The 12,939-nt window shown below is 45.1% G+C and overlaps 1 protein-coding gene across 2 annotated transcripts in view; it reads left to right on the top strand.

Annotated features, from left to right (window-relative positions):
• The first annotated feature begins 506 nt into the window (after positions 1-506).
• The window catches only part of CCDC85C (coiled-coil domain containing 85C), a 188,098-nt gene continuing 175,665 nt past the window's right edge, over positions 507-12,939 (top strand). For both annotated transcript variants that reach the window (XM_036749654.1, XM_036749653.1), the window contains exon 1: positions 507-1,935. In XM_036749654.1, coding sequence (XP_036605549.1) covers positions 1,149-1,935 — 787 coding nt within the window. In that variant the 5' untranslated portion in view covers positions 507-1,148. The remainder of the gene's footprint in view (positions 1,936-12,939) is intronic.

The following is a 12,939-nucleotide window of genomic DNA, read 5'->3' as shown; positions in this document are numbered from 1 at the left end:
TCGGAGCAGTAACTTGAACCTGCCGGGAGAGAGCAGGGGAGGGGAGCTTTGGGGCACCGGAGGGAGGAGACAACCACAACCTGAAAAGACTCAACCATCTAGGCGTCCTCCCCCCGAGCCCATCCCGCCCCTCCCACACCCCCTCGCAATCACCCAATCCGGCTGGAGCAGGGTGGGAGCCCAGCTCCTCTCCGCCTCTGGCCGGGCGCCGGGTCCGGAGGACTCCCGGCGAGGTGCGGGTGGAGTGGGGGAGGTTACAAGGTGGGCTGGTCAGCGCTCCTCTCCGCCTCCTTTCCTCCGATCCTCCCTCCCCCCGAGCCCAGTGCTCCCGCGGGCAGGCGGGCGAAGCCGGAGCTGTTACATTCGCTCCTCCCTCCTAGGGTAGGTGGGGCCGCCTCGGGCTGGGAGGTGGGGGGGCAGGGGGAGGGGTCTCTCGGTCTCCTCTCCTCCTCTCCTCCTCCTCCAGACCTTAGAGCCCAAAGCTTAGCCACCGCGAGCGGGCTCCCAGTGCGTTGAGTCGGGCCAGGCTGACGGAGGACTAGCCCAAGGCGGGGGCAGGACGCGAGCCGAGCCGGGACCTGTGTGCCACGGTGCGTGGTTCGGGAGGGCAAGGGCAAGGCGGCCGCATCGAAGCAGATGGCCAATCGGGACTGGCCCGGGGAGGGTCTCCCTCGGCCGCGGGGCCATTGAGACTTGCCAGATGCCCGAGCCTTTCTCCCGCACGGACCAGCCCGCGCTGAGCTCGGGGCACTGAAATTTCTCCGCCTCTCGCCCGGAGCGAGGCGGCCCAGGAGAGGCTCAGGTGCGCTTCGGAGAGGAGCGGAGAGCCGGGAGCCCTAAGCCCGATCGTCTGCGGAGAACAGGCTGCTGTGCAGCCCGGAGTCCAGCAGGTGCCGGCTCTCCCTCTCACCCTGCCTCCGGGCTGGGGGAAGGGGCGCTGGGGGAGTCCGTCTGCCCCTCCCACCCAAGGCAGAGGTGTTGTGTGGTCCGAGTGCGTTGGAAGGGGAGAACGGCACAACTTACGGAGATGCGAGAGTGACCGGGGAGCCTAGAGCAAGGGAGCGCGAGAGAGGGGAGGGGGAGGAAAAAAGTCTCTTCTCTCCTCCTCCCCACCCGAAGGTGTCCAGCGTCTCCCCCTCGGGGCCGCGATGGCCAAGAACACGTCGGAAGGGTCGGGCAAAGAGGACCTGAGCAAGGTTCCGGACGAGGAGCTGCTGCGCTGGAGCAAGGAGGAGCTGGCGCGGCGGCTGCGGCGGGCAGAGGGCGAGAAGATGGGCCTCATGGTGGAGCACGGGAACCTGATGAAGGACGTGAACCGGCGGCTGCAGCTGCACCTCCACGAGATCCGCGGCCTCAAGGAGGTCAACCAGAAGCTGCAGGATGACAACCACGAGCTGCGGGAGCTCTGCTGCTTCCTGGACGACGACCGGCAAAAGGGCAAGAAGCTGTCGCGCGAGTGGCAGCGCTTCGGGCGCCACACGGCCGGCGTGCTGTGGAAGGAGGTGGCCCTGTCCCAGCAGAAGCTGCGCGAGCTGGAGGCCCGCCAGGAGGCCCTGGTGCGGGAGAACCTGGAGCTCAAAGAGATCGTGCTCATGCTGGACGAGGAGCGCAGCGGCGCCGGCTCCCGCAGCTCCATCGACAGCCAGGCCAGCCTCACCAACCTGGCGGGGGGCGCGGGCGGTGCGGGGCCCCGCGACGTGGGCGACGGCAGCAGCACGTCCAGCACGGGCAGCGGCGGCAGCCCCGACCACCATCACCACCCGCTGCACCCCCACGGGCACCTGCCGCCGCCGGGCCCCCCGCAGCCGCAGCAGCCCACCGCCCCCGCGCCCCCACTTCACAAAGCGGCGGACGCCAAGGCCGGCGCTACCAGAAGGTCCTTGGACGACCTGTCCGCGCCCCTGCACCATCGGAGCATCTCCAATGGACTCAACGGTAAGGAGCCGGCTCTTTCTTTCCCCTCCCCAGGGGGTCTGGAAGTCTTCGAAACCGGTAGTGAAAGTGCTTTGGGGGACTCCGGCTAGCGGGGGAGAGTTGGAGTTTTGGAAATTCCATGGGGTTTAGGTTTTCTTGGGACAGTTCTTCAAAATGAGTTTTCTGTACTTGGGAACTTGGGACGCTGTTCTTAACTTGATCTTTGCTAGAATTAAAAGACTTGTAATAGGTGTTTGGAGGAGTGGCTACTCTGTGTGTGTGTGTGTGTGTGTGTGTGTGTGTGTGTATCTGGACTTGGAATGCTCTGGTCCCTTCTGAATTCTTTATAGTTCAGGACCTGGAATAAAGTTCTCTTCTTGGCCTCCCCTGGGTTTTCTGGTCCATAGAGGGCTTGAACTATTGGCGTACGGATTACTGCTTTCCACGGTTTGTGTGTACCTTCACCTGTTAACCTGAAGAGAAGTTGCTAGCCTCTGTCCCCTCTCTGATTCCATCGCCGCCTCTACTCGCCCCGAGTCAGGAAAAAACAATTTCCTTCTTCAGTTTTGCATTGCTTTCCAGGGGAGTTAAACAGATGCCCAAACTGTCTCCTGACACACTGTTTATATTTACCAGGAATACCATGTGGGCGGCCCAAGCACAGACTTGCAGCATGGAGTGGGTGATTGGGTTTGTGATAATGGCTTGTATGTGTGTGTGTTTAAGTTTAATAAGAGGGTAAGCCTAGCCAGTAAAGGAAAAACCATGATTTGGAAAGGAGGCCTGGAGGGTTGGCCAACTCCATAACAAAGGTTAAAGTTCTGTGGATGTAAGGCTGCTTTAGAATCTTTCAACCTTCCCAAGGGGGTGGTAGGTGGGTGGGAGGCATGGGGTAATTGTAATGATGAAGGGGATTTAGCTAGGGGCCTGGGGCCTAATCTGTTCTGGGATTATTTGCTCCAGAGAAGGAAGTTACTTTTAGAGAAAATGCAAAGGAGGCCCAGACCTTGGGGCTAAAGCTGAATTCTTCCTCTCTTTGTTGATATCCTAACATGAAAGCAAGGCTACATTTGTCTGGAATAAAATTTAAAGAATCCTTGCATGTTTCTCTTTAGGGAGGCACAGCCTTGATAACAACAAAACTGGAGTGTTAAGATTGAAATAAAATAATAAATATGCTTATCCATTTAGAGGGGTTATCCTGCGTTATAGTATAATGTTCATTTCTAGTTCTATCTTATAAGCACAATTTTGGTTCATGAGAATAAAGAGATATCTTGTTTAACTCACATTTGTGATGTATATGTGAATATATCTATACACACATGTATGTGTGTTATGTGTGTAGATGTATATATGTGTGCACATAGGTAAGTGTATATATACAAGTACATACACACATATAGTAGTCCCTGGCAAAGAATGTTAGTGGTAGTATTAGGTCTAAAGTGTTTTTACATCCATCATCTCATTTGCTCCTATGGGGCAAGCAATCAAGTAGGAGTAGCCCCATTTCACAGATGAGGAAATGGAGAGAAGTGAGTGTCACAGCACATCCAAGAGATGACAGAATAGCTGACAGTCTAAGCATATAGGAATGTTTCATCAATGTGAAAAGGATGTGAAGGGAAGACATGATTCCCCCGTTCAAATATTCAGAGGGATGCTATGGGGTAGAAAAGGTTAGATTTGTTGTGCTTTGCCCCTCGGGGCAAAAGTAGGAGCATTTGGTGGAAGTGACCCACAGATAGGAGGCTTGATATAAGGAAAAAAATTCCTGGCAAGTAAGTGCCCCTGAAGAATGCAGTGGACTGTTTTTGGAGATGTAATGGATTTTCAGTTCCAGAAATTCTCCAAGCTCAAATGACCCACCCAACTTGTCAAAGATATTGGAGAGAGAATTCTTATTGGTTATAGGTTGTAGCGAATAGTGTAGTTGCCTGAAGTCTCTTAGAAAACAAAGGCAGTGGTCTTTTTGTTACTACTGCCTTGCATTAGGTGCCTAGAACAGGATTCAGCTTTAGTATGAGTGTTTTTTCTTTTTATGCACTGAAAATTCATATGAGATGGGGAAAACAAAACAAAACGGTCATTCTATGCTCATAACTTTTGGATCCATTTTTCCTTGAGAAAACCTTGGGATTTAGGATCAGCAAATGCCTGTCACAGCCTGTTCCCTCTTATTCAAGTGATGCTTCTTATCTTCCAGGCTGTATCTGGCTCAGCTTTGCTCTCTCTCTCCTCCCCTCCAGAGCTGTGATGGCACTTCCTTGTTCTTCCACATTTTTGACTGTTCAGTTCCGGCTTCTGGTGGCTATTCTAAACTATTTGCCTGCAGGTGAAGATTAAACTCATCTTTTCTGGTGTTCCTTAAAAGGCATTTTGGAAAATTAATGAGGAAAAAAATCTATTTTTGGATTGCAGCTCCTGTGATGAAAATACTCTTTAAGCCCAGAAATCAGAGTTTGGTCTTTCAGGTCTTCTGGTAAACTGTGTACGGGGTGAGGTAGGGAGTGGCCCAGTAGTAAACAGAGGAATCCTGATTTGTTGGGACTGGGAGGGCCCTTTAATACCTTTCAGTTCAATCCCTTCATTTAGCTGAGGAGGAAGCAAGAGAAGTGACATAAGTGATTTGCCTGAGATCACATAGGTAGTTTTAATAGTAGTTCTCAAAGGAGAAAATAAGTTACTTATTCTTTTACTTGGCCTGGTGAAAGTTTATGTTTAAATGGATATTTTGTTACACATCAGGGATTTCATTCTTGACCTCCTTTTTGTTTCCAGTTATATACTATTCATTGGGCAGGACAGAATTTCTCATTGTTAATGTCTTAATTATCCCTGCCCCCCCCCCCCCCAAAAAAAACAAAGACAAAAACCCTAAAACACTTTATGGAACACCCAGCTTCAAGTTTTCTTTGTAGGAGTGAGAAGTGCTTGGTTGTCCAGAGAAGATGTTGCAAGTAAGCAGGTGGATTTGCCTATCTCTTATTCCAGCCTGAGCTTCTGTGTTTCTTCTGATTCCACAAACAGGCTGAGAATTTTATTAGCTTAAAGCAGATCCATTTGGGGATGGGAGGGGGGGATTCCTTCTTATGTACGTAGTAAGTGCTTAATGTTTGAATTGAACTTGTTGAATATCTTTTGGATGAGGTCATTTTTTATTATCCCTGTGTCGTATAGCATGTTATGGTTGCAAAGTACCTTCACATCTGTTATTTGCCTTACCAATACATTTCTTAAGCCCCTGTAGTGTATGGAGCTCAGTGCTGGATAGGTGAAATTAAGTTTAGCTATGTAACAACAATTCAGTAGAAGATGCACAGCAGGTAGCATTATCTCCATTTGACAGCTCATTTGGTCATGTTTTCACATGGGTGACTGAGCCAGAATTAGAACCCAAATCTACTCTTCTCCAGGTTCACTGGTTTTTTTCCACTGCACCAAAAGCCAAGGAGTCACCTGTCATCTTAACATTCAGAATACCCCGAAAGTCCAGAAATTGAACAAAAGGAGCAGTAGAAGCTTTCTGTTAAACCAGAAAGTAAGTATACAGAAAGGAAGTTTCATGATAGCAGACTGCTACACCATTGTGATGAAAGCATTTGCTTGCAAGCATGGCTGTTGGACTGAATGATTTCCAATTTTCTTCTAATGTTGATGCTCTACAGTTCTGTGAAGCTAAGAATTCATTCTGATATGCTTGGTGACTCAGTCTTGTTCTTTAGCTCTAGGGCCTGAGAATTGAACTGCTTTAAATTTCCCTTCTAGCACATGTAATTTCAGCAAACTGTATAACCCTTTCTCTTTGGTCTTCTGTTTGTTAGACAGCCTCAAGAAAATTTTGGTGACCTATCAGCACCTCTAAACAAGTTAGAATTTACCCTGTAGGGGGTTCTGTTTACTGTTTAGATAGTTAACTTAGGCATTGTGATGCTTTTAACTGTGAATCTGAAAGGATGCCTGTCAGTTAGTAAAAACAGAACCCAGAAGTCCCCAGCTAATGATATGCGTATGGTTGTATAATAGCGGACTGGTTCAGGTAGGAAAGATTTAGGTGATAATTATAGTTTAAAGATGGCATCAATATCCAGAGAAAATGAATGGAGGAAATCTAGAAAATCTTCTGAATACATAGACACATGTACCTGTTTCTGTGGCATTTTTGGATTGACAGAAGGAAACTTAGCTCGGTACAGTTTGATACAGAGACTAGACAGGGATAGAATGTTAGAACTAGGAGGGACCTTAAAGAGCATTTATCCCAAGCACCGAATTTCCCAGGAGCCCAAGGAGGGACAACAACTCTTCCAAGAGCATCCAGTCAGGAACAGAGTGGGGACTAGGACCCAGTCTCTAAATTCCCAATCCAGGCCTCTTTGTGCTATTAGGCACTGCTCCTCAAACACTCATTTGCTCAATGAAACCATGTCCTTCACTTTGAATCTCGTGTTCTGTCAGCTTAACTAGCTGGATCTTAGTGATGATAACAAAATAGGAAATTCAGACAGATGAGCTAGAAAAATCCAGTAAATCAGGTTAATGAATTGAGGAGATGGCATTTGCTTATTTTTGTGGTGAGGCAGTGTGGCATAGTGGAAAAAGTACTGACTCTGGGGTCAGAAGACTGTGTTCAGGTACCCAGATCTGACAGCTTTACTACCCGTGTGACCTTAGGCAAGTCACTCACTTCCCTGGGTCTCAGTTTCCTCGTCTGTAAAATGAGGGAGTTGGTCTAAAAGATCTGTGGGGATCCCTTCTTAGGCTCCATTTATGATCATATCTATGATCCAGCTATTTTTTTGAAGTCAAGGTTTCATGCCCATCATGCATTAAATTAGAGAAGCTCTTCTATTGCTCAGATGGGATTGCTTGCTTTTGAAGCTTTATTAAAACTTTGAGAAGGGAAAAAAAAAGAGAATAGAGAAAACCCTATTTGTGTTGGTTTAACAGAGAGGAAGGGAATGGATGGTCTTTATTCCTCTGCTACTTTGTTTAAAAAGAAAATCACTCTGAATGAACTCTTTATTTTGGGCCTTTCAGCCTAGAGCCGAGGCCAAGACCTAAGCTACTACATGTTACACTTTCAAAACATAACCTAGTCTAGTGAACAAAGGTCAGCAAAGATTGATGGCTGTGGTTAGATAAGGGTTTTTTCCTTTTCCTAAACATATTAAGTGATGCTGTGATCATGTTACTCCATTGGAAAGCCTTGAATGGGCTCCCAATGTCTACTGAATGAATCCTTTGGGCTGGCATTCAATGCCTTCTGTCATCTGGCCTCAGTCAGCTTTTCCAAACGTAACTCCCATTTTTTCCCTTCAGGATTCCTGTGCTCCACTCACATATTGGACATAGACGGACTCAGCCTTTCTACCTTTATTTGATCGATTTCTTTACTTACAACAGCTTCTCCTGGTCTGCATCTTTGCGTGCCAAGCCCTTCCCTATTCTTCAATAATAAATACTTTCCTGTTCTTCAGTAATAAGAACTTGAGAGCACACACACACACACACACACAGGCTTGACCATGTCCCTACTTTATTCTAGATGTTCCAGTGGCTCCCTCTTGGTTCTAGAGTAAAATCCAACTTCTCTGTCTGGCATTTGTAGCTCTTTACAATCTGACTCAGTCCTTGCCATCCTGAGTTATCCCTAAAGGGCACAGTTCTGTTCAGAATCTTCAGTGGATGAAGGCTAGGGTGGTGCATGATATGGTTTGTGAGTTTTCCTCAAAAAAAATGCTGAAAATAGAAACCTGTTTGGGTACTTAAACGGTTAATCCAATTATCTGGGAAATGCCATATGTGTAACAGATCATTTCTTCAGTGATGTTGGATAAATGAGGCATCAAAATTAGCTTGTGATTCAATTTTTATTCTTGTTTTGCAGACCATTTCATTGCCCCAGTGACAAAATTCCCTGTTTGGGTGATACTACTACTACCACCGCCGCCATCAATAGCTAGTATTTATGTAGCTCCTACTATGTGTCAGGTACTACTAGTATTACTACTACTACTACTTCTGCTGCTGCTGCTGCTGCTGCTACCACCACCACCACCACCACCACCACCACCACCACCACTACCACTACTACTACCAATAGTTAGCAGTTATGTAGCTCCTACTATGTGCCAGGTTCTACTGGTATTACTACTTCTTCTTCTTACTAATGTTGCTACTACTACTACCACCACCACTACCAACAGTTAGCAATTATGTAGCTCCCATTATGTGCCAGGCGCTGTGCTGAGTACTTCACAAATATTATCTCATTTGATGTTCTCAGCAACTCTGCAAGATAGGTCCTGTTGTCATCCCTACTTACAGTTGAGAAAACTGAGGCAAACAGAGGCTAAGTGACTTGTCCATAGTCACACAGCTAGTACATATCTGAGGCCAGACTCCATCATACATTCCTGACCCCAAGCCCAGCAGTCTATCCACTGGCCACATCCACTGTGCCAAAGATTTACAACTAATTCTACAACTTAGAAATCTTAGAGTGTGGTAGTTCTGGGAGGTTAAAATGCCTTGCCTATGGTTACGCAGCCAGTAAGTATACTTTCCCCTCTTTGTGCTCTGATTTCCTCATCTTGAAAAGAAGGGGAGTGGGCTATAATTTCCAAGGCTCCTACCACTTGTAACACTCTGATTCCTCCATGGAGTTTAATCTATTTGGATCAGTAGGTTTAGTTTTACATTGTACTGGGTTTCTTTAGCAATTCAAATCACTGGGATGGAGGGGGAGTGGATATAGTTCCATAATGTTGGTACCCAACAACTATGATCAATACAATGACATGTGGTGTAGCCATGACACAATTTCTAACAAACTTGACTGAGGAAATGTCAATAATTTGGCTAGTTGATATAAAGCAAGAGATGTCTCTAAAGGCCTCACAGTACCGAACTTCAAACTAGACTACACAAAGCAGTAATTACCAAAATTATATGATGCTGATTAAAAATAGAACAGTAGATTAGGTACCAGGTTCAGAAGCAAATGAACACAGTAGTGTAGTGTTCAATAAACCTAAAGACCCGAACTACTAGGGGAAGGATTCATTATTTGACAAAAAAAAAAAATGTTGGGCAAACTGGAAAGCAATCCTATTGAAATTAGGTTTAGAGGACCATCATGTCATAACAGGTACTTCAGTAATCTCCAGATGGGTGTATCACCTACAGATCTGGGATGTACTACTACTTCTGATACTTTTGGGTCCTCAGGATATTGGGCTGTCCTCAACTGTGTCTGAGTGGGGGAGGTGTTAGCACCATATCATGTATAGTAATGCAGCTCCTCATACCTTCTTATGAACTGAGATTTAAGCAGGTAATGAATTTACAAGTATTTATTGAGGTCATGTTATGTCCTGAAAAACAATTCCCTCAATACATATTAGGTTTTTTTGTTTTTTTGCTTTTAAATAAAAGTGGAGCAAAAGGCATTTGTTTTAAAACAATCGCTAACCTCACATAGTATCTTTTTGTACCTTAGAGTCCTTTGTAAGACTTGTGAAGGTGTTTATTAAAAATCTGCTATATTTTGAATACTGGTCTGGGTCCTATTCAAATTATGGAAGTACAAGATAACAGTTCCTGTCCCTGGAGAGACAAAACTAATAACACACAAGAAACAATTAGAATACAATTAAAGTGCCACACTATGCAATTAAAGGCAGTCCAACCAAATTGTTTATTTACTCCAACATCTTGATTATTTAAGTAATTTAAATGTGATGCTCAGATTCCTTTATTGATTTTTAAGAAACTGAAGCAAAGGTAAATTATTTTAACCCACTGTGGGACCTTAGGTTATTTCCTTTTGGGGGCTTTAGTTTACCCTTTTGTAAAAATTAGGGTGTTGAACTGGAAGTGGATGACCTCTTCCAGTTCTGACATTCTTTATTTTGATCATTTTAAGGCCCCCTCCAGCTTAATGTTCTATGACTGCAATTCAGCCTTTTTGGATCATTGAAGTTGCATGTACACTGTTCTTAGGAGAAGGATTTTCTTGGAAGCAGGTTAGTTCCATTTTCCAGGAATCTCCTAATAGCCATGAATTCTGTGAGTCTGAGATCCTTTCCAGCGCTGCTCTTCCAAAAATGAAAATTAAGTCTGAGTGTGCAAATGAAGTTTCCTTCTTTGTAGTTCCTATTGCCTCCCCTGAATCCCATTTCTTGTTATCTGAAGAGCAGTGTTGGTTGTGTTTTGTCTTTCCTATAGGGACTAAGGAAGGGACTTTTTGTGATTGAAGGCACTACTGGCTCACAAAGCCTTGTAAGGCAATTGATGACTTTATGGGATTTACTAGTGACTACCCTGAGCTTTACTATCCTCATTCTGCTGTCTCTGGATTCCTGATCTGAGCTACCGATGCAATGGTAATTCCCCAGCCACACTGACAAAGTGTGGTATTGTCTGTAACTAGGAGTCTGATAGCCCCTACTTCTGGAGAGACCTTTGTTACTGGAAACCATTGTTGACAAACTTAATTCTTTTGGATAAATGACTGTATTTTATGGCCACTGGTGGAACTACCCACTTAGCTCTGTCAAAAGCAATCAGTAAAGACTAGTTACAGTGTTAGTGGTTTGACTCTTTTGGAGGACCATCATCAAATACAACTGAGGCAGCTCAGTGTAGTGGAAAATTAACTGGACTTGGAAACCAGTTCAAATCTTGGCTCTTAACTCTTCTGGCCATGTGACCCTAGAGAAGTCACTTTACTGGAGCCTGAGCTGCCTCATTTATAAAATCAAGAAAAGTAATGCTTATAATACTTGCCTCACTAGTTGTTGTGAGGAAGATGTTTTATAAACCTGAGCTTTAGAACTGCTATTCGGAGCCATTATATGAGGACTGGCAAGCTGAAGTGGAAAGAAATTTGGTCAGGGACACTTTGGCATACTCATGCCTTTGATAATTGATTTACTTTGTGAACCTAGCTAAGTCCCTCACTCAGCCTCAGTTTTCTCTTTCTGTAAAATGAGACGGGGTTGGATGAGGTGATCTTTAAGGTCCCTTTCACATAGTAGGTTACTGAAAAGCTGAAAAGTAAACTCCAGATCTCCTGGCTCCTAATCTTTCCAGTAAATTGTTCTGCCTCCTTTTATAACAAAAGTAGGAAAGTGCTAAGTGACAGCCACATGAGGCATTGTGCTGTAAATGAGTAATGAAAGAAATCTGCCTTTTTCTCATTGGCCCATCACTGACCTGTGACAGTAGGAGCATCTTGGGAGTTATATCTTGATGCAGTTAGATGGACTTTTTCACGTGAGTTAATGTGCTTTTCACATTTCCACTCAGCATCTTCTTATCTGTGCAGTCTCTCCCATTCCCTTCTGTATACTCCTTATTGTAATTTGTGGAGGATTTGTCACAAAGAGACATATGAAGAGGGGAACCCTGGGTGCAGAATAGCCAGATATAGGTATGTAGTGCTGACAGACATACTCATGTGAGCACAGCCACTGAGAGGAAGTTGACCCATTTCTAAAAATAGACAGTCTACTGTCAGGGGAAAAAGAAGGTCTAATTGTCTACTCGAATCTGTCTTTCTGTTGACTCTAGGGTTGTAATATAAGGAGGTTAACTCTTGTCTTCTGAATTAACAGCTTCACAAGGAACACAGGCTCACCCTTCCCAGCCACAATAGCATCATTGTCTGTGGCAGCTGGTGAAGCTGCCCTCTTCCTATCACAGATCTTGAACGCCAGCATTTTCTCTTTCCTAATGAGCTCTTCTTTGAGAAATACATCCTTTGTGAAGGTAGTTCCGGTCACTGTAATCCTCAACCTGGCCTTTCAGAATGGGGTTAGTTTTTTGGTAAAGGTTGGGCAGCTAAGATTTCTGTTACTGTTTCCTACCCGTCTTTCAGACCTAGCTTAGATCCCAGCTCTTTTATTAAATTTGATACCTATTTATTAGCCAAGCGTTGCCCTTTTGACACTGGGGATACAAAGAAGGAGAAACAGCACCATCCTTGCCCTCTAATACCTCACTTTGCAATGGAGGGGGAGACAAACTGGTATGATTAAAAAAAATGATAGGAACAGAGTACAGATCCGGATAAAGGACCAAGGGATTATCGATCTAGAGCTGGCAGGGACTTTAGGTCATATAGTCCAAGCGCCTTATTTTACAGATGGGGAGACTGGGTCCCAGAGAACTGAAACGATTTGCCCAAAGCTGGATTGGTTCCAGTAAGTGGCAGAGTTAGCATCTGGCCTTAGGTTTTATGGCTCCAAATTCTGTCTTCAGAGTTCAGCCCTCCTACTTCAGGACAGCCTCCTGAATAGGTTGTGGTAGTCTTCATTGCTCCCACTTCTTAGAGTGTTTTCATGTTTACAAAGCGGACACACTAGTACATTGTCGGTGGAGCTGTGATTTAGTCCTCCTATTTTGGAAAGTGCTTCAGAAGTAAAAAGTCACTTTTGGTACTCCTAGATTCACTAAACTGTGCATGCTCTTTGATCCAGGGATACTGTTGCTGGACCTATCCCATAAAAAAAGGTGAAAAGAGCCCATATTGCAGGAATATCAAAGAACTGGATGCTACCAGTGTGTCCATTGGTTAAGGAATGACTGAACAAGTGATGGTGTATATGTCATTTCCATCACTTTCATCACAAGCTTCCCATGAGATTGGTAGTATAGGGCTTGTTGCTCCCATTTCACAGGTGAGGAATTTTAGGTTCGGAGTGAAAAGATTTCCTCTTGGTCACATAGCAGTGTTAGAGCTACAGTGTGAATCCAGGCTCGTCTCCTGGCTCCAGATCCAGAGCTCCTTCTATCACATAAAACATTACAGACTCCAGTTGTGGGAAGCCTGTTAAACTCCCAGATTTCAATGGGAAGGCTTTGGGATGAGTCCATTTATCTCTGCCTTATCTGTCATTTGTAGTAGCATTTAATATTTCCCTATTCATCTTCAAAGCTTAATTGTCTGATGGGTAGCAGGTATTATTATCTCTCTTTGTAGCTAGGAGAAATTGAGATACTCAGAGGTTAAAT

This window comes from Trichosurus vulpecula, chromosome 3 (genome assembly GCF_011100635.1).
Source record: "Trichosurus vulpecula isolate mTriVul1 chromosome 3, mTriVul1.pri, whole genome shotgun sequence".
Classification (NCBI taxonomy): domain Eukaryota; kingdom Metazoa; phylum Chordata; class Mammalia; order Diprotodontia; family Phalangeridae; genus Trichosurus; species Trichosurus vulpecula.
Note: the sequence above shows the minus strand (reverse complement) of the source record. Positions and strands in the feature narration are given on the sequence as shown.